This window comes from Paralichthys olivaceus, chromosome 13 (assembly GCF_024713975.1).
Source record: "Paralichthys olivaceus isolate ysfri-2021 chromosome 13, ASM2471397v2, whole genome shotgun sequence".
NCBI classification, from domain to species: Eukaryota; Metazoa; Chordata; class Actinopteri; order Pleuronectiformes; family Paralichthyidae; genus Paralichthys; species Paralichthys olivaceus.
This window is the reverse complement of record NC_091105.1, coordinates 8,959,851-8,981,679: the sequence shown is the minus strand read 5'-3', so window position 1 is coordinate 8,981,679 and position 21,829 is coordinate 8,959,851. Positions and strand designations below refer to the sequence as shown.

General features: G+C 42.2%; 1 protein-coding gene across 4 annotated transcripts in view; it reads left to right on the top strand.

Annotated features, from left to right (window-relative positions):
• prkcg (protein kinase C, gamma) overlaps positions 1-21,829 on the top strand; it is a 32,229-nt gene that overhangs the window by 3,185 nt on the left and 7,215 nt on the right. Inside the window, exons 1-9 of one of the 4 annotated variants that reach the window (XM_069537046.1) lie at positions 2,040-12,045; positions 12,987-13,233; positions 15,984-16,015; positions 16,133-16,215; positions 17,121-17,232; positions 18,196-18,324; positions 18,434-18,590; positions 18,920-19,121; positions 19,569-19,766. In XM_069537046.1, the coding sequence (XP_069393147.1) occupies positions 12,992-13,233; positions 15,984-16,015; positions 16,133-16,215; positions 17,121-17,232; positions 18,196-18,324; positions 18,434-18,590; positions 18,920-19,121; positions 19,569-19,766 (1,155 nt within the window). In that variant the 5' untranslated portion in view covers positions 2,040-12,045; positions 12,987-12,991. Of the gene's footprint in view, positions 1-2,039; positions 12,046-12,878; positions 13,234-15,983; positions 16,016-16,132; positions 16,216-17,120; positions 17,233-18,195; positions 18,325-18,433; positions 18,591-18,919; positions 19,122-19,568; positions 19,767-21,829 lie in introns of those variants that run through there. The other 3 variants (XM_069537047.1, XM_069537048.1, XM_069537049.1) reach the window with 3 other exon arrangements.

Genomic DNA, 21,829 nt, shown 5'->3' with positions numbered 1-21,829 from the left:
CATTAGAAAGCTATGAACATCCTCCACCTCTCCTCTTTTAAAGTTTTATCACATGGTGATCGCATCACTTTGCTGATCAACACATCCATTGGCCTTTGCTTTTTTCCCCCTTTGATCACTTTTCTTTTTAAGTCAGCTCATTCTTCTGTCTATCACTTAGCAAAAAACAGAGACCAGTAGATACTGTGTTCTTGCTCCTTTTGACTGATTGTTGATGATGATGATCAATTAATTGATTGATGAAATAACTAATGAACAATGTTACTATTACTGATGTGACTGAAGTGTGTATCTGACGACCACGCCACTGTAGCAAGTCTGGGCTGCACCACACCACCAGCGAGCAAATGAGGCCACAGTTGCTATGGTGTTGCCATGACATTTTCATGGCGTTGCCATGGTGTCCTCTGCACCGCCACCACCTGGTGCCTGCTGGGTAATATAGCATAATGTCCTTCACTTTCCCCCAAAGCACTGGTCAAAGATCTGCTATGCGCATGTCTGCTCAGTCCTGACCTTAATCAATGGGAGGTGAAATATTTAAAAGCTGACTTTGGTAGCGTGCCGAGGGGCAGCATGGTGGTGACTTGTCTGCTGTCTATGCTGATCTAGACTGGACTGGTTTGGCTTGAAGTGGCTCTGATGAAGTGTTTTTATCATGCTGATCTCCTAATTTTTAAATCATCACTTTGTGCTGCCCTGCATGTTTTCCCAAAAGCTTCATGTCACAGAAAGCCTGAAACCAGTCAGGGCAGTAGGGTGTGTCTATGCTGCACATGTCTAATATTGAATGTGTGCATTTTGCATGTGCACTAATCACGTGTTAGTCCATTGCAGCGTGACTCTGTGGTGCTTTCTTTCGCCCATCCTCTGTTTTCCTTCTCCTCCTATTTCTGAAAACCACATTTTGCTTTGCATGGATAGTCAACACACAATGCATACATCACTCAGCCAATGATCCCCATCTTCCTCTAGCCCTCACTAAGCTGCAATCTAAAGCTTTGCCTCAAGTAGTCTGATTATCCCACACAGGCACACATGTGCCTTCACAAACACACTGAAGCCACTCTCATTTCTTGAGTCTTTTGTATAAAACTCAGTTCAGAGATTTGGTTACTTGATGAATTTAGTACATTCACAAAGACTGTTGTGCTTGTTTTGATCCATCTGTCTGTTGAGTTTGCTGTATGGTCCTGCACTCTGCTTTGCACCGTCCTGCCTGTTCTGATCCATCAATTCCTGTTTAGAGTCGTCAGGTCCAATTTGTTTTACTTTGCTGAATTGCTCCTCTTTTGATTTACCTTGTTCTCCTAATCTGCTTTGATTTATCAGATTTACTGTTTGGTCAGACTGTATGCATTAAACAGTCCAGTCCAGCCTAGTGCAGTGTGCGCCAGGCTAGTCGAGTACCTGAGTTTGTAAGAGATCCCAGTGCAGCCTCAAGCTCATCCTCTCTCTCTCTATTGTCCCATGACCGGTGAAGCAATATGTGTGGTGCTCCAGAATTCAAACAGGGTCCTCATTGGCTGAATCGGCCATGAATTATATCAAGGAAATACAGGAGTGCCACACATTGTACTCACCAGGTCTGGGGTTTGCATGTTGCACCACGAAAAGCTTATCCAACCACAGTGACAGGGCACATATACCCACAGAAACCAGAGTGTGTGTGTTTTCAGTATTGTCCAAGGCCCAGTTCTGCTCTAGTAACCTCGCCAACACACAGGCCTACTTACGGGTTGCTAAGGCGGGTTGCTAGTAGGGTGATGTTGCTCCTAGCCCAGACTGGTCTGGTCTATGCCCTAATTTAACTGTGTTAGTTTATTTGACATTGTCTGTCTGGGGTGGGGCTGGAGGGTCAGTGCTGCACTTACTTCCTGAGAATTGCTTCATAAAATATGATTCTCTTTAATTAATGCCAGTGGTGCTGTGTCTCCTTCCAATTCTTTTGTCAAGAATGCAATTATAAATAAGGGGCTTCGAGATTGTGTTCGTGCAACGCGATCATGTATGTGTGTTTGTGTGTATGAGTGAGTGCTTTTTTTTGTGACAGTGTTTTCCATACAAGCTATTACCCAGTCAGAACTCCTTCAAAGTAAATTTATGGAGAGTGGTGTCTTTGGCATTCTGACAGGCAGTACTCTGCCAAATTGTGTGTGTGTGTCTGTGTACTTATATCTTTGTGAGGACAATTTTAAGCATAGACCTACTGAGCGAGGTAATTCTTAGAAAGTGAGGACATTTTGCCCGGTCCTCACTTTTTCATTGGGCTGTTTGAGGGTTAAGACTTGGTTTTAGGGTTTGGCATTTAGTTTGGATGGTAAAGGTTAGAGTAAGGGGCTAGTGAGTGGATTATATCAATGAGTGTCCTCACTAAGATCCAAGTACAAATGAGTGTGTGTAAATATGAATCATTCATTTTAAGCTGAAAACATTAAGACATGTTTGTAAGTTAGATTCAGGTTAAAGTTAGGTTAAGGTCAAAGTTTAGGTGAGTCAGGTAGTAGTTATGGCTAAGAAGTAAATCTCCAGTAAATTAATTCAAGTCAACGTGATGTCCTCTGAAGTCAGAGAGACATAACTCTCCCTCTGTGTGTGTGTGTGTGTGTGTGTGTGTGTGACACCCAGGTATTTCTCATGTTGTGGAGACCTTAATCTGTTCATATTATGAGGATTTGTATTTTCCCAATTTGGGCAAAAACAAGTCCCCATAATATGAATTACATTTTAAGGTGAAGACATTAAGACATATTTTAAAGTTAGGGTGTCTTCAGGAAATTAAGGTAAATCAACGCACTGTCCTCTGAAGTCATGGAGACATAACTCTCGCTCTGTGTGTGCGTGTGTGTGTGCATGCTCGTGCATGGCTGCTCGCACATATTTCTCTGGGAGGTTTCTCGCCTCTTGTCAGACTTTTTGCTTTGATCTGGTCTGAGCTGACCGAACATAATCCACTTCTTTCACCCTCAAAGAGAGCAACACAGCTAACACTCTGCCTCAACTCTCAACTTGAGCCAACGTACCACGGCCCTGTCAGAGCCACCTGAGCAGCTCTCTTTCTACTATACAACAAACAGGTGTGTTTCTGCTGATCAGAGCAGAATTTAAAACAGACCTGTCCGTGATTCCTCTTTCTGGGAAGCCTTCCAAAGACCTGTGTAGAGTGATATTTGCATTGTAGCCCATCATTTTTATCCTTTTGGTTTGTTTGTTTTGACCTTCGTGGTGAGAAGTTAATTTATTAAGAGAAGATGAAGTCAAACAGAGAAAGATATAGAAGAGGAGATTAACTTTCGTCGTCCTTTGTGAAAAATCTTTTATCTTGTTTTCAAAGGCAGTTTTAAATTTATTCAAAAATGCAAGCCGGTTCTTTAAAAATCGTGCTCGGCCAAGCATTAAAAAAATATCCAATGAGTACCTGACACATGATATACTGCAAGAGTGTTGATGGGGATATTAAATATGTTTTGTTCTGCTCCCTGTGCGCTTGCGATCTGCTAATTAGCCATGCTTTGTCAGTGTGATGGGCTAATGGCTAATTGCATTGTGGGGCCTCTGTGTGTACATGCGGTAATGACTTAACGCTCTAATAAGATTGAGTTACAGGCAGTCGGATCACGGTGTCCCCAAACACTGATCTGAGGTCAGTGTTATGTTTTTTCGCTCTGCTGGCGATGATGGGAGGATGGAGGGGATAAACTGATCTAAACTTGATCTCCCCTGAGGGATTTCTATCACTCGCTCTGTTTCCTGTCATTTATCTTAAGAGCTGGCTGCGGCCTGATTCCTGGGATCATGCCATAAGCATTTTTTTATGGATGACAAATACAGGAGTACACATTTTACTGCATTAAAAACACACCATATCTATTGATTGCCACTGGACGATGGTTGCATCTTAAAACTGTAAAGTCTATAAGGTCTGAACTTGTCTGTTGATAAATATCTGAACCTGACAGAGTTATCTATCTCTGTTGAACTCATGTCTTCTCCGGCCTGCTTCATCTCACCCAACTGTCGTCTCCTCCCTCCGTCCTCCCACTCCTCACTCCGCCTCTGCTCCGACTCCACGGACACACACACTCATACATTATCACGATGTACACGTGCACACACATGAACGCTCTGTGGGAATTGAAGGAGTGCATCCCCGCTGAGGTGCAGCAGATTGATCCTGTACTGATCTGCCACCGGCTCCCTGGGGATTTGTAACACGTCCGTGGTGCAGGGCTTAACACTTTCTCTCACTCGCTTTCCGTCTTTGTCTCTCTCCCTCTCTCTCATTCCATCTCTGGTGACACCAACGCCGTCTCTTGCTATGCAGTGCAGTGGCCTCATGCTCCTGCATCTCTCACCCTTCATCTCTCTCAGTGTTCTGCCAATAACAGGTTCTCTTCATCTTTCGGTTCTAATGTGTTTCCTCTGACTGGCTGTCATTTCATCTATGCTCTGCCTTACTCTATATCTGTTTGTTTCTTTGTTAAAAATGTTCTTTCCTCCCAGTGGATCTCCCTTTCTATTGCATTTACTGATCATTTCTGCTGTTGTGGGTCTCGCCGTTGTTTGTTGACAATGTTGTGTTTCTTACAATATGTTTGCAGAATATATATTTCAGTACATCTACTCTATATCTCTGCACAAGCCGTACTTGCACACATGCCGTACATGTGCAGTTTCTCTTTCATCATGTGTGCAGCGCCGCAGGGTTCTACAACTCATCGGCTTGATCTCTGAAGTCTGGGGAAAGAAAAAAAAAACGGCCAAGCATCCTTTCATCTCATGTGTTTTTTTTTCTCTAGCTACACAGCCAATCTCTTGCTTCCTCCATTTTCACATCAGCCACACTGGGCCACGACCAGGGATAAATGAGCTAACTGACCCACAGCTGATACCACACTGTTTGTTTGTGTGTGTGGGTGTGTGTGTGAGAGAGAAGAGGGGAATACACAAACGTTTGTTGCTCAAGCATTTATGTCTATGTGTTTGTATTAAGCGTGTTTGTGTACCTTTTTTATAATTCTAACAATTATTGTGTCCCCTTGTCTTTATTCACCAGGATCTGTGTGAATCTTAAGCCATTACACATATTATTTTATTGTCTGCGGTTCTACCTCATTATCTTAACTAGTCCCCATTGCCCCAACGTAATACCAAAGAAGAAATAGGAATTGAACATGTGACAGTGCCTCACACTAGATTACTGCTTGTGCACTCCACAAAACATTTTTTTACATTATGCAAAATAAGAAGAAATGTGGATCAGGGTTTCAACTAATTGTCATTTTCATTGTTGATTAAACCATTGATTATTTTCTCAATAACAAGTGTTCTTAACCGTGTTTCTTTAGTTTTGTTCAGTCTAAAACTTGAATGTCAAAGGCCAGACGGTCTCCTTAAATTCAGTTGAGCTGCATCAAATCTCCCACACTCATAGAGTTCCTGAAATGTACCAGTTTTTTCAGCAAGATCCATGAATTATTCCCTGAGAAACTGGAGAAAATGCCAAAAAATTTCTTACGGTGTTAATGCAAGTGAAAAGGAATTCTTTGATCCGCCCCTTTGTCCAGATCTGTGCCAAAATTTAATGGATTCGTTCTTGGCCCAGGTCCTATCCTCCCAGCAAGTTTTGGAAATCTGTTCAGTTGTTTTTGCATTAACCTGCTGAGAAAACAAACAAATTAACACACAAACAAACAGACGGACAGGGATGAAAACATAACCCCCCCGCAGATAAACCAAGATGAAATAGTGGAAAGCAGCAAATCCTCTCATTTGAGAGTCTGGAACATTTTGTTTTTACTGAAAAACATAGTATTAATTGATTGAACTGAAATAATCAACAAATCATTTCAGCTTCAATGTTTTATTTCTATTTTAAGTGAACATCATATATATATTTTTTGTATGTTTCTCTGTTGCACTTTTGTGTGAATCTAAACTGGAATTAATAAGAGAAGATGGACAGAAACATGGATCTGTTGTAATGCACAGTAGACAGTACCACATCTAGGACACAATAATTATTCATACTACATCCTTGTTTGCCTTGTGTGTGTGTATGTGTGTGTGCGCCTGTGTAATGCCACCTGCCTAAAGGGAATTCATCCTAGAAAACTGGGATGAAGATTAAGATATCCTAAGACTTTACCTTGTTCTCCCCTCGCCTCATTATCAAATCGTCCCTCTTACCCTGAATCTCTTGCCCTCCTGCTTTCATCCTTCCCCTCGAGCACATTTTGTTCACAACCTTCTTTTCCTCCCTGCAGCAGTAAGAAAGGTTTTGCAGCCCACAGCTGAGGCTTTGAGTTCTAGTTGGTAGTTTCACATACTGTGAATCTTAATATGTTTCATGTCAGTGATCTATTGGCTTGGCCACGCTCCCAAACTCATTATTCCCGCAGACCACAAACTCAACATCCATCCACTGTAGACAGGATGGTCTCGATACATTTTAAAAACATATTTAGTTAAAAAAGAATGAATGGTGAGATGGTTCGATTTTGTTTGTTGCAGAAAATATATATTGAATCAAGAGATAATGATGCGCTGCTTGTGTCAAGGTGACTATAATCAATATCCTTATGTTAATAATGGATAAGATGAGGTGAAAGGGTTTGCTTGCGGTGATGAACCTGTTGAGAATGATCGCCTGACTCTGCAGTCAGCCTCCACTCGATGAAAATGTGTGTTGTCTTACAAACCCTTAGAAACTAAGGACTCAGCACAGCTAAAAGAAAAAGTAAATGTTGGAATTCAATTCATCATGTTTCCAGAAACAGACTACGACATGAATTCTAATGCTCCTGCAGTGCTGTCAGACAGGTAGGAGACTATATGATCAAACAATTTGAGGTGATAATTTATGTTTTATTTTTTACAGGCTTAGAGTTTCCCTCAAAGACTGAAAATAATTCAGAGTCATTATATGTCTAATAATTTATGGTTGTACAAGCAAACAGGAGCCACATACTGTGAAGTATATAAATAAACACAAACTGCATATCAGAGCAACACACTGGGTGATGTAGTAATAAAGAAAATGGAGGATTATGTAATTAGTTTCTGTTTCATGTGGCATAAACTTTATTCCTGACACATCACTGGTGTAATTAACAATAATCATAATAATGATATAAATACACTTCATTTATATAGCACCTTTCAAGACATAGTTACAAGGTGCTTTACAAGTTTAAAATTAAGTAACCTATCATTGGCAAAGAATAGGAAAAAAAGCAATATCTAGATCACACAGCATTAGAAAATAAGAATACAAATGTTACTGATGTGAAGAGATGAAAAATAAAATGAAATAATAAAATTAAAAAAAATCTTTTTAAATAGTCGCTAAAATCAGAGTCAGATTGAAAGTATAAATAAAAAGCTAAAAAAAAAAACTAAAGATGAATTCAGACCAGAGTCCTGAGAAAGCCCACATATAAAAATGTCTTTTTAAGAGAGATTTGAAAGAGGAGAAGGAGTTTGTCCGACAGAGTTTGAGTCTTGACAGAAAAGCAGGGTCAACTCTGAGGACCTCAGGTTACCATCGTACACATATGGTGGCAAAAGATCTGACATGTACCTGGGGATAAGTCAAGAATGAGCCTTAAAAGTCACTAATGTATGACACATAAATATAAACAATATATGACACATATTCCTCAGATTCTCAGGCCTCAGATTCCCTCCCTCTGATGTTTGTGGCGCGAATTGTCCACAAACCAAAATTCATGACTTGATCCTACAGATTTTACACAACTCTCTTTTGTTTCGCCTGCTCGTCTGTTCCATTCCAGTGCTATTTGTTGTTGCAACGAGAGGCAGGTCAGCAGTAAAGTAAATTTGGCTTATTTGCTCCAGCGCTGTGAGCTTGTAGGCCCATGTTGACGGGGCTCTAATCGGCTGCCAAACGTCTCATCTGACTGGCTTTGAGGTTTGCCTCTCTCTTCCAAAAACACAGCGGACCTATCTTCATAAAAAAAAGAAAAAAAGAACCCAACTAAAAAGCAATGCAAGCAAACATAGCCAATTGGTTCTGCAGAGACAAATTTATCCGGCAGTTATGATTATTTAGACACCACTTCTCCCTTGATTCCACAAACAACAGTTAGGCAAGTCAATTTACCTTAATTTCATTGGAGGAGAAAGCCAGCCAGTCAGCCAGTCAGCCTGCCGTAGCCGGGCTGAAGCCGGCGCTTGATGCGAGCGAGCACTCGTTAGACGATAATGGATGCGTGTAATTGGTGAAGTGCTGATTGCTCCACCAAAAAAGATTCCATCAGAGGAGAATTTTCTGTTTCATTAAGCCATGGTCAGAAATAATAAGATAGCCATCTGTACACCGAGATAGAGAAAGAGAAGAGGGGGTGTTGAAAATGGTAGCAACAGCTTCCAGTGCTGTGTTTTGATAATTAAAGACGGCAACGAGATGGGTTGTGGTTTTTGAGGATGTCTCCTTCATTGATCAATCCTCATTTTTCACTTGTCGAATATCATTGGTGCATTTCCTTTTTATCTTCACATTTTCTTAATCATCCAAACCATATGTGTTTCTCATTCTACTGTGTGTGTGTGTGTGTGTGTGTGTGTGTGTGTGTGTGTGTGTGTGTGTGTGTGTGTGTGTGTGTGTGTGTGTGTGTGTGTGTGCGCAGCCTTAATGTATCAATGATTGGGTGCACACCAGCTCTCTTTTATGGCCCGGGATCAAATACTGTAAAGCACGCACTGCTAGGCATGCAAACACTCACTTTCCAACCACCAGTGCTTACTCATCACACAGCACGCAGGGCAAAGCATTGTGCGCCATTTATGTGCTTTGTTTTCCAATGCGACAAATACTGTAGAGTCCATGGTTCATATTTTTTCGTACGTCCCTCTCTTGCCCCTCTCCCTCGGTTTCTCTCATGTATGCACGACGTCCTCCTCATTTATTTATGACAACAGAACAAGAACATGACTCATCCGAGATAAGACCAATGAAGAGTGTGAGTCTTATGGGCCATAAAATGAAGACTAATGGAAATTCTATAGAGAGAGAGGTCTAGTGGTTTGTGTGAGGGGAAAGCCCCCTATCATTTCCAATCAGAGCCTGCTGCTGCATGACTAATGCTGAAATGACATATATCATTGTCAGATCGAGCATGTTCACGCAGCGTTTTTTTAAATAAAGATACACACACAGTGATGACGGCCTCAGTCAAACACACACACACATCTGTGCAGCTCACAGCTAGCTCACTCTTATCTTGTAGGCTGACACCATTTTGCTCTCTAACAATCTTGCTAATTATAATTGTTAATTAATTCTCTGCCAGTGTCCTCATCAGGAGACTAATAACCTACATTTCCATTAATTAGACCTTCAACCCTTCGCACCCTCTCTCAGTCTCTCCGTCCCTCTGCAATCCACCCCTCCGTCCCCTTCATCCCCTGCCTGCCTGCATCTCTGCTCCCGCCTGCTGCTTTCCTCTCCCGCAGTCGTCCACAGACCAAGTGCACACATGGAGTGTGATTAATTGTGTGTGTGTGTATGTGTGTAGTATTTATATTTCTCACATTGTTGTAATACTTGCTCCTATTCTGGGACAAGAAGCTGAATCCACTGAGTTTTAGGATTAAAAGAATGGTTTGACATTTTCACAAAATACTCATTTGCTTTCATGGCGACAGTTACATGAGAAGACTTTCTCCCGTCCATAGACTCCATACAGTGGACTGCAGTTTGTGATCTGTTCATTAAATATGAAGTTGGAGCTAGATGCTGGTTAACTTACTGTAAAGACTGGAGACAGGTGGAAACCGCTAGCTTTGCTCTCTCTGAAGTTACAGAAGAAATCCTCCTACCAGCACTTCTTGAGCTCACTAATTAATAGTAGCCCAAATCTCTGTTGGTTGCCTGGCAACTGGTCCCAACCAACAGGTTCACAACCCTCTGAAAAAACAGCGAGTCGCACTTTTTCACACTTTTGTTGCAGAGTAAACAAACACAATGTAAAGTGTTGTTGAGAGCTCGGGGCGTTAGACTGTGGATCTTATTACTTTTAAACAGTGTTGGGAGTAATGTAAAAACTAAAGTTACCTTTGATAGAAAATAATAATGTAACTGCAGCCGTCACCCGACTTTAAAGTATCGCAAATGACGTAATCAATCGATCTATCAGCTTTACCCAACACAGTGGTCTGAGTAATGCAATATTTTTCTCCTGGAAAAATTATCTTTCCCTCGTCAGGTTCAAGGACAAGACACAACGATGAGTTGTAGTCTATGTGTTGGCGTGAGGACATTATCCACATCAAACATTTATAATTCTAATCTTCTGAAGCACCTGGTTTGTATCTGAGAAACTGTTTTATTTCATTTCATTCTGCTGAAACAGTTTTAGTGTTTGATATAAAAGCCTGTTGAGGTTATAATAACGAGGCCTATTAAAACATGTCGGTTGTGTTTTACTGTTCCACTATTTCATTATAGTGATAACGGACACAGTGAGGAATACAAACTGACACTTGTCTTGTCTCACACTGTGTCACAGACTCAGCAAAGATAAGATGATATAGCCACATGTGCATTTATAAGAGACATTAAACCTTTAAAAGTAACGTGAAAGTTACTTTCTGTTGTAACTAATTCATTTATTCAACCAAAAAAACAGCAGCTATAATGATTTCTTTACAGTCTTAATTCTAAGCTTATCTGTTGCACCCATTCCTAGCTCTATCTAGTGAAAACCAAGTGAATAGGTTTATATAAAAATATATATATTATATCGTACTTTCTCTTTAAGACTTGGTTTGTGGTTTAAATGAATGAATGGTAGTATACACATCACCCTCCTACTGACGAATAAGTGTGTGCATATTTGTGTGTGTGTCCTTTCAATAGCTAGACAACAGCTGTCTTTAATGCTACATAGAAGACACCAACGAAGAAGTCAAGAGAGTCTGTGGTGATAAGGGCCAAAGAATGTAAATCTATGCAACAGTGTGTGTGTGTGTGTGTGTGTGTGTGTGTGTGTGTGTGTGCGCTTGACGGTACGTGGTCGATAGCTGGACAAACAGCCCCTCTCTCTTCCAAACGACAGGTCCCAGCAGACTGAGCTGACCTGGTTTCAGTGCACAGCGGAGCCGAGTTATCGCGCCACCGCTTGCTCTGATCTCAGAACACATTTTAAACATGCTGAGCTTCCTGTAACTGCACTGTTGCAAAATAGATCAACAGGCCTGTTTATTTCACAGGCCCGCTCCACGCTTCAGTCGTCCTGGATCTGCTGCAAACCCCTGCCACTTTTAACAGTTTATTTCCACTTTGGATCAGCCATTTCTTGGAGTCTCCACCAGAGCAGCTCTCCGCTTCTTTTCTCCCATCTCCTCATCTCCTCTCCCCCTTTTTCCACTCTCCGTCTGGCTCGAGAGGAAGTGAGAGACAGTTGGTGCTCGCTTGTCTGTACTGTAGGCTATTGGTAGTGGCAAAATGGCAGCTTCTGTCTCATCTGTCCTCCTTCCTCTACCTCCCTCACCCTCTCCTCTGAGAGAAGTAACCCAGATTTTAAAATGAATTCCCCTCAATCTTTCTCCTCTCTCTCTCTCTCTCTCTCTCTCTCTCTCTCTCTCTCTTTCTCTCGTTCTCTCTCTCCATCTCTCGTCCTCTTCTTAGTAAAAGCAGCATCAATCTTGGAAAGAGAATACCACCTCTCTATCTCATCCTCCTCCTCACCCTGCTTCTGGGTTAACGGATATATACCAGTTCATGCCTCTCTTTTTGTTTCCTAGAAAGCTCGAGTCTCTCGGAACGTTTGTTGCTGTCTCTTTTTTAAAAAAATTTTTGAATGCATTTTTGTTTATTCTTTCTTTTTTTACATTTTGGCTGACTCTTCTCCACCGCACCGCTTCGCTGGGTTTTTCTGTCTCCTATTTCCATCTTTCTCCCATTTTTTTTTCTGAGGTGACAAGCCACAGGTGTGACACTTTAGCCTTTTGTTTGAGGTGAACCAGACAAAGAGAATAGAGAGGAGGAGAAGAAAGCTGCCCTTCAGTCCACAGATTCAGGTATTTGTCCTCTTCCTTGCATGGGTCTGTGCACATTTTTTACATCCGTTTTTTTCTCCTCGTCCTTATTTAAACTTATTTTTACACTCTTCAGTTTTTTCCCACCATTCTTCCTTCACCCTTTTTGATGGATTCGCTCTTGCGTCTTTGCTGAGACACCATCATTTCATCACTTTCTTTTTCTCGCAGGGTTTTTTGCTTTGGGCTTATTTATTTATTCATTAAATCTCTGTTGCTGTTTCATTTATCATTTATCAGTGTGCAACTCTTGCACCACAATCTCCCCAGCTATCATTTGTCGTTTTGCACATTACCTTCCACTATATACATATTCTCCTAGTCTGAACTTTTTTTCAAAAATGAGGCTAATTGCTAAGGGCAGGCAGGAAGCTGAGAGAGGAGATTGGAGCAGGTGGTGGGGGCGCTATTGACATGGCAAAAGGAGGTCCAGTTGACATGACGACAAGGGGAGTAGGGATGGGATATAGCCATAGTTACCAGGGAGATGGAAATATAAGGGGCATGTTAGGAGGGAGATATGGACAGGCAGTATGTGGGACACACTAATGGTTTAGCATCTCTTAGGAGACTTTTGTCTTTGTACATGGGTTAACCTCTCTGTTTCCTATTCTCCTTTTTCTTTCATATACTTGTTGCCTTTTCCCATTCATTCATTCTCAATCTTTCTCTCCATCACACCCCTCCTTCTCTGCTTCCTACGCTGAAACCCATGTGCCATTAACACAACTGCCTCCACCATGACCCCATACACTCTCCATGCCTCCTCCTCCCTGTCCTTACTTCCTCCCATCCTCCCTCTCCCCATGTTCAAGGTCTTCCACCTACACTCCTCAACACCCTCCTTACTGACACTCATCATCCCATCCCTTCCTCCCTGAACCCTCCTTTCCTTTTTTTTTTTTTCTGCCCATATTCTCCAGGCATCATGTCTACCCCGGTCTCCCCTTCCCCCTCGCTCTCCCCATTGACACTGGCCTCCCCTACATCAGCAACCTCCCCTGGTGCTTCCCCTTTGCCCTCGCCCCTCTCCCCTCCACCCAGAGTGCCCGTGTTCCAGAGGAAGGGAGCGCTCAAACACAAGAGGATTGTGGAGGTGAAAGACCACCAGTTCACGGCACGTTTCTTCAAACAGCCCACCTTCTGCAGCCACTGCACCGACTTCATCTGGTAACACAAACACACACACACACACACACACACACACACACACACACACACACACACACTTGCACATTTGCACAGAAACCACCAGCAGTTCATAAGCCGCCTCCTCAGACATCCCACTACTCCTTATTACTTTGTCTCTCATCGCCTGCTTGAGAAATAGCCGACCTCTTCTGATCACATGACCTCACCTCCACACTCCCGGCCCACACAACACAGGAATTACTTCAGGAACTTAATGTGCTCTCACACAATCAACATTTCATTTAGGAAATACAGTTACAGCAAACAACATGCCCACACACACAGAGGCAGGGCTGGTGGAGGAAGTATCCACTTCTTAAAGGGGAAATCCTTCTATTTTAGTCATGTCCATCAATTCAAACTGAAGCAAGGGTGGCCAGAATCAATGCACCAATTGATGAGATGGTATTATGTTAAGTAAAAACTCCAAGCTTGTGTAATACAAGCCGTATTTTAGTAAATTTGACTATACAAAACAAGACGAAACTGATGCCCAAATTGTGCTCTGGGATAGTGTGATCGACATTTCCACTGTTACCCTCCTACTTCTTAAGACACATAAATCATTTAAAGCCCACTGGAAGATATTAAAAATGCAGTGTCATAAAGCTGTGGATAGTGCTGTATTAATTAGGTCATAAAAAGTTGACATTTTCCAAGATGCATGGTTTTTACAGGACATTGATGATACATGTTGCTTGGAACTATTCATCTGAAAAGTATTTTCAGATGAATATTATGTAAAATTGCAGCATTTCCCTTGAAAAGTAAGTGGGAGGCAGAGGAAACCTCAGCCAAAGCCAAGAAATAGAAGCACTGGATCAGGTGAGGTAACAGTGTCTCAAAATGACACTGAACTCCTGCACAGTAGAGTAATGCTTATTCTTATGTCTGACATGCAGGCACATGAGATTAAAAAGAGATTCTTCTATACCGACAAGTATGGTGTGTGTGTGTGTTTGTGAGTTGGGACATATGGTGGGGGTGTATGTTGGATGCAGGGCGGTGCATGTGCCAGCAGCCTCTGGGTAGCTTTCAGGACATTTCTCCATGCGGCTGCTGTCTTGGCCGTGGTGGTTTTGCGTGGCCCTTCATTCAGGGTGAAAACTTCCTTCTCACAGGAAGTTGCAGCAGCAGCTCTAAACCTGGGTACTGAAGTGCCTGCAGGGTTGAGTTGAGTAATTAAAGACTGTGAATAGATTATTCTAATTCTGAAATGTAAATATCTTATTTATTAAATGGGTTAAATGGGTTTTTGGTATCAGTTGAGAGGAATAATTCGAAAAGATAGAAACTAGGTGCCACTGCTTGACGTATCAGTTAGATTTTTATGTGAATGGATTCAACAACCTGTTGTTTAAAAAATCTTATTTCTTAAAACTAGTTCTGAAAAGTCACTGAATAAGACCAGACAGTGTTCTACAACATATTATTATCAGTAATAATAATAATAATAATAATAATAACTGTATTTCTATAGCACTTATCAATACAAGAAGATATTCAAAACAAGCAACATCCGTTAAAACATTCAAACTTTGAATGTAAAAAAAAATTATTCTATAAGAATAAGTGTTTTAATGAATGATGGCTCAGTTGTGAACAAGTGTCTCAACACACCATGGCAGAGTAACAGGGAGATATACCACACTGAAGTGTAACTTCATTCATTTTATTATTTACAACTATGATGTTCCTATAGGCGCAAAAATGTCCTTGGTTTATGTTTTGTTTATTAATATAATTTAATAAAATATAATGATTCATTTTTAATCAATCATTAGTAATGTGTTACTAAAACTACATATTGCATAATGTTTTTGAGTATTCTGGTCATTTTATGAATTTACTCTGATGTTCTTTTTGCCAACTCTTTATTTAATGGAGGAGCTTCTTCAAAGCATCATCTCATTAACATGCAGTTATTCACTACATTGAATTCCCTGTGATTTCCAGCCAGGAAGCAGAACTGTCAGTCTCTGCTGAGCTGTACCTGGCTCTCTGATGCTCTCTGCTGGTCCAACAGCAGAACTCCCCTCGGTGCACTCCAGTGCTGCAGTCCAGAGACTTGTGTTGAATGCTGAACAAGGATCAGATTACCCTCAGCAACGCCATTCCTTGATTATTGCTCAGGCAGATGGTGAGCTGATTGTAGATCAGTGATTATGGTCAGTTTCCTATATGTACCCCCGGGCCTCTCCAGTGTGATGGTGGAGAAGCACGCCGCCGTGTCTTGTTTGTCCGACTTTTCTAAACCTCCTAATCAAAAGTTGATTCACAGCAGGGAAGCCGCTGAGTGGACTCTTTAGCCAATCAATGACTTTAATTATTCAATTAAAGCTCTAAGGAGACACTGGAAACTGGCCAACAACGCAGTTCTGGAAACAGAAGAACTGTGTGTGTCTGTGTGTGTGTGTGTGTGTGTGTGTGTGGTAGAGAGACAACAATTGACACTGCTCTACTTGACCTAGTCAGCATGACGTTTGTTTATCATGTTGGTCGTCTCTAACACAGCTGGCAGTGAGACAGGGTTTGTTCTCGACTTGTGCCTGCATGTCTGATGGTCGTAATGCAGCGTGGAATAATGCAACAGCACTATCTCTAGTGTTGGCAGCATTATCAAAACTCTCCGGGCTCAGAGTCTCAGAAGGAAAATATTTCATCTTAAAGTGAAGCAGAGGAGATTGTTTTTTTTTTGTCTTAATACATGTCATGTCTTTCTCACTCAGGGGCATTGGCAAACAGGGATTCCAGTGTCAAGGTAGAGATAAACCTGCTGTTATTGTCTTCTTTTACACTATTCAATCTTCTCTCCCTTTTTATTTCAGCGTGACAAATAGATTTTTTAAGGGTATTTTTTATCTCTGTTTTCTTTTAGTGTGCAGTTTTGTGGTGCACAAGCGATGCCACGAGTTTGTGACCTTCACTTGTCCGGGCTCCGTTGCGGCCCCCAGACCAGATGTGAGCAGATTTGTTGCTATGCAGGTTTTGTGTTCCATTTCATTCAAGAATCACCCTGTCGTCATCATATTTAACGACACACTTGATGCCAGGAACTCGTGTGCATGACTCATCTGTCTATCCATACATCCTGTGCATCATTGTGACGTCTGAAATCCTGTCATGTCGTCCCACAAGGCCTCTGAGATGTAGGGAGAGTAGGGGGAGATGCTGTTTGAGGGTGGGAGGGGCTGACGAGAGGGAAAATTAGAGGGTGAGAGGAGAGAGGAGAAAACATTGTGGCATTTTATGGATTTAAAGGAGATTTGTCTTTCTTTCAAACTTTTTTCCTGCCAGCCAAATAAACTGCCTCAGAAATTAGGTCAAAGGGAACGTGTGTGTGTGTGTGTGTGTGTGTGTGTGTGTGTGTGTGTGTGTGTGTGTGTGTGTGTGTGTGTGTGTGTGTGTGTGTGTGTGTGTGTGTGTGTGTGTGTGTGTGTGATGACAATGTGAAAGGAAAGAGGAGAAACAGGGTGACTGTGTTTTTAAATAGCGGCTCAGAGGAGAGAAAACACTTTGGGAGAGGTGGAGGGAGGGGGGGGGGGGAGATGGTGGTGGTGGTGGTGGGGGGTCTGATGAGCTGAAGAGAGATAAAAATGATTCATCCCTCTGTGCACAGAATACACACTCTCTCACACACACACACAGAGCCTTGCCGAGATGCACTCTCATTTATATGTCCTCTCCCAGTGGAGAAATCTAATTGGCTTGTCCATAAATACCCCCACTCTACATCTCTCCACTAATCATACTCTGCATGTATGTGTGTAAATGTGTGTATGTGTTTGTGTGCGTCTCTTCCATGGTCAGTGTGTATGTGTGTTTGTGTGGTTCCTCAGTGCATATTTTTTCCTGTTGTATTTCAGGACCTAAAGAGTCAACACACATTTAAGATCCAGACCTACTCCAGTCCGACCTTCTGTGACCACTGCGGCTCGCTGCTGTACGGCCTCATACACCAGGGCATGAAATGTGCCTGTGAGTTCCATCGGATATAAAAAGTGTAATACGTCTGTGTCTGTGTACTTCCATTCATCGTACTATGGGGATAAAAATCTGCACAAACAGGTTCATTATTGAAATTCCCCTCCCAGCAGGTGGAAAAAAGCTCATTCCCTTACAAAGATCAGATATTTTTAAACCAATCGTTCCATATTTTTGGTGATGTGCTTCTTCATGTCCTGAGTTAGATGAGGGGGCTGGCAACCAGTTGAGATTTCAGATATCCTAGTATAATCCTTTTAAAAACTAGAATTTGTTCTTTTTTCACAGATACAGTGTGTAAAATTGTGTGATTAATAGATACTTAAAGGCAAACAGGTTTCCAGTCGTTACGCTGAGCCAAACAACAGACTGTCGCCTGTGTACTATTTAGTGAAGACAAATGACAGTGGTATCAAACTACTCATCTAACTCGAGACAAGAAAACAAATAAGTGTATTTCCTGAAACGTTGAACTGTTCCATTAAGATTAGGATTAGGGGTAGGACTGCTGTAGGTATGGTTAAGGTGCTGGGAGTTGATGGTAAATGATCTGTATTCAGAGTATATAATGCTTTTCCAACCTTATGGACAGTCTTATTTTACAGTATTAGTCAAATTCACCCGTCCACACACATTCATAAAGTCTGTGCTTCTATACTCAGCATTATTTCTAAAATACACCTGTATCTTGCCCAAAGACACAGAAAGCAGACTAAGGAAGCTGGGGATTGAACCACCGACCTTCTGATTAGTGGACGCCATTTTCCTTTTATGTGTCAGAAATTAGATGTGTGTGGGCGTAGTAGGCGGTCCACTGAACCAGAAGGTCATTTGTTTGATCCCTAGGTCCCCCAGTATACACTGACCTTGTCTAAGACACTGAACTCTCAGTTTTGGGCATATTATATACAAGTGTGTTTTTTCATACTTGTGTTTTGTGTGTCTTCATATGCTGAGGTTGTGACATGAACGTCCATCGGCGATGTGAGACGAGTGTTCCCAGCCTCTGCGGTCAGGACCACACAGAGAAGAGAGGAAGAATCCACCTGACAGTCAAAGGAGAGAAGGAGGACGTCTATGTCACAGGTGGGAGAACCTTTTTAAAGTTTTCAACACAAAAAGTCCGATTTCACGTATAATTAATATTTCTCTGTCTATACTTCCCACTTTTACACTTAATTTGCTTTCTCTCCAGTGCGGGAGGCTCGTAACCTGATGCCCATGGATCCTAATGGCCTGTCAGACCCCTATGTTAAACTGAAATTGATTCCTGATCCAAAGAGCCACAGCAAACAGAAGACCAAGACCATTCGCTCCACACTCAATCCCGTCTGGAATGAGAGTTTCACTTTGTGAGTCAGTGTTAACTTTGATCCAAGGTGAAAAAGTTACAAGGGTCTGGGACTTCATGGGGAAAAATGAAAATGTTCCAGAAACTGAGATTACAGTGTCCAAAATGACCCCGACAGATAAAGAACAGAGGATGGAATATAAAAGCAGGTTACTCAGAATATAATATACAGAATATGATCAATGAATTCATGCACTGTATCATGTATCAACAATTTTCTATATATTATTCTCAAAAGCAGTGGTGGAGGAAGTAGTCAAAGTACAAATAAACAGACATGTCTTCAAGGGTCATTGTGTTGCTTCTAAGAAAGTTTGTTTGTGTGTGTAGCTCAGTGCGTGGTCACCAGTGGGACAGGCGACTGTCCGTGGAGGTTTGGGACTGGGACCGCACGTCCAGGAACGATTTCATGGGGGCGCTGTCGTTCGGGGTGAGTGAGATCTTCAGGCGTCCTATCAGCGGCTGGTTCAAGCTGCTGGCCCAGGATGAGGGAGAGTACTACAACATCCCTGTTCCAGACCCAGACCTGCAGGTAGGACGCACCGTGTTCCTGATCAGTTAAACCATTGCATCATCCTCAAGGTGAACAAAGATTAACATCATGTAAACTTAATTTGTATCAGCTTGTAATTACCTACATCTAATAAACAGATGCTACTGCTCACACATGGGTCAGGATTTTGAACTTTCTCTCTGACAACAATTCTATCTGAGAAAAACAAACACGGAAGATTTATGCCTGGTGTTGTAGATAAGTAATTAGATAATAAATTACATTGAGTCCCCTCCTTCCTCCGTTACGCTGTGTCTCCACCAGGGTGCAGGATTGTCCTGGCTGACTTTAATCTAAATCCAGGGGTAGGAAGGGGTTTGGTTTGCCTGGTGTTCATGTGTGTTGATGCTGTGCTGTAGTTTTATGTGCTGGACGGGATCCAGTCATTCACTTCTCAACCTTTCCTTTATGGATCACTCTCTATAGGAGCCTCAGCTGGATGCCTTAACACCCTCTCTGCCTCAAGCAGTGCCTGCCGCTCTGTCTGAACCCTTCCCTACGGCCCTGTCCCCGACCCCTGTCTCGCCCTGTCTACCCATCCACACCCCCGTCCCCAGCAAAGTCAAAGTCGGCATCCAGGACTTCAACTTCCTCATGGTGCTGGGAAAAGGCAGCTTTGGCAAGGTAAACACAGCAGATAAAAAAATGTCATCTATCCCACACACACAATTAGCAGATCTGATTCAACAGCAGTAAGTGATATCACACAGGTCATTCGTCCATGCAGAAAAACAAAGATTATTCTGGGCTTTAAATTACTTCTTCTATCGATGGACTTGACCTTCCATTGGCATTTCATTCAGCAGAAAAAGTCTCCTCTCTCACTTACATGCTCATTGTCTCCTTCCACTGCCAAATTATTAATTTAACCCTTCGCTTCTTCTGAGCTGTCAGCAGTCGTGAGCTCAGCTGGCCGCCTTCCTACTCCTGGAGGTATTTCATTTCAAGGGAGCCTCTGCTCTCCATTTTCTCTTTAATTCCCCAGTAGATGAGCCATAATGAGGGAGAGTGGAGTTTCGAGTCCTTCTTCCTCCTCTGAAATCCCGCTCTGCTGTTTCATAACTGTCAGAGGAGAGTCTACAGAGGACAGGAGAAATAGACTCGACTTACGTAAGATGTGTGAGGAAAAAAAGACCACCCAAGACAGGAGAGACAGACCCTGGGGCTGCTGAGTGAGGGAAAGTGAGAAAGAGACGGAGAGATGGAGAGTAGCATCACTGTGTTGCATAAAGTGGCAGAATGACAGAGAGGAAAGTGGATATCAAGAGGAGGAAAGAAACAAAAGGACCACACTGCTCAAAAGTTTTAGAACACCTCACTTCAAGTCCAGAGAATGACTGTAAATGTACACAGTAAAAAATTGGTTCGAACCCTGGTTTTCCATGCGGCCTCTCTGGTGGAGTGTGCATGTTCTCCTAGTTCTTCATGGGTTTTCTCCAGCTTCCTCCCACAGTCCAAACACATGTCGATTGATATGAGGTTGATAGGAGACTTTAAATTGACCGTAGGTGTCAATATGAGTGTGAATGGCTGTTTGTCAGGCGAACTGTCCAGAGTGTACTCCAGGGATCCATGAATGGATGGATGAATGAATGGATGGATGGATGGATGGACAGATGAACGGATAGACAGATATAAGAGTCCTGCTTTTATGTGAGTTAGTTTAGGAACCGCAGAGAAGGGCAGAGCAGACATGATCACAGAGGGTGACAGGATATCCTCTCCGGGAATGTCAGTTCATCAATATTCCTGCACACACAAATACAAACACTCTCTCTCACACACACACACACACACACTCACACACACTCACACAGAGGACATGCAACCTTCCTCACCTTCATGCAGCCATATTGATTTCTGACGAATGAAGCTGTGTAATTTTCTGTGCTGTTCACCACAGTTTGAAAGAACGATGAGATCCTTTATCTCCAGCAGCCAGTGACCATCACAGAACACAATCAACCAGACCTTTTACACAGTACTGCATCAGCACTTTCCAGTGCTCTTGAACATATCTGACCCATTAAACCTGAGGTCATGTGGCTCACAGTGTGGAAAATTATAGCATCATTAGCTCTCGGAGCACCATGCTGGCAGCCAGTGTCACAGGAGAAAACAGCCACTAAATATATAGGTTAATATCTGACAACATGAGAGCTGCTTCACTTTTTCATGTATTATATCAACCCGTCCTGAAATCTTCAGGCTTTTAAATACACTTATACCCTTAAACAATAATGTAAAATGACATAAATGAATCATTTTCATGCACAAACATTTATCAACAGTAGCATTTGCTTAGCATTTCATTTAATCTATTGCTAAATATTGCATAGTGCATCAAAGCACAAAATCGCACAGAGCACAGCACTAATAGTTTTTCTACACGCTGGAGACACCTGCAACACTCACCATTAGCTTTATAACGAGTGTAAAACTGTTTTTGAATACTGAACACCCCCTCCATCCATCAACCATAAGCTGCTGGAGCCAATCCCAGCTGACGTTGGGCGAGAGGCAAAGTAAACTCTGGACAGGTTGCCAGTTTATCGCAGGGCCAACATACAAAGACAAACCACCATTCACTTTCACTCTCACACCTTCCGTCAAATTAGAGTCTCCAGTTAACATAAACCCAGTCTGCATGTCTTTGGACTGTGGGAGGAAGCTGGAGTCCAACAGGC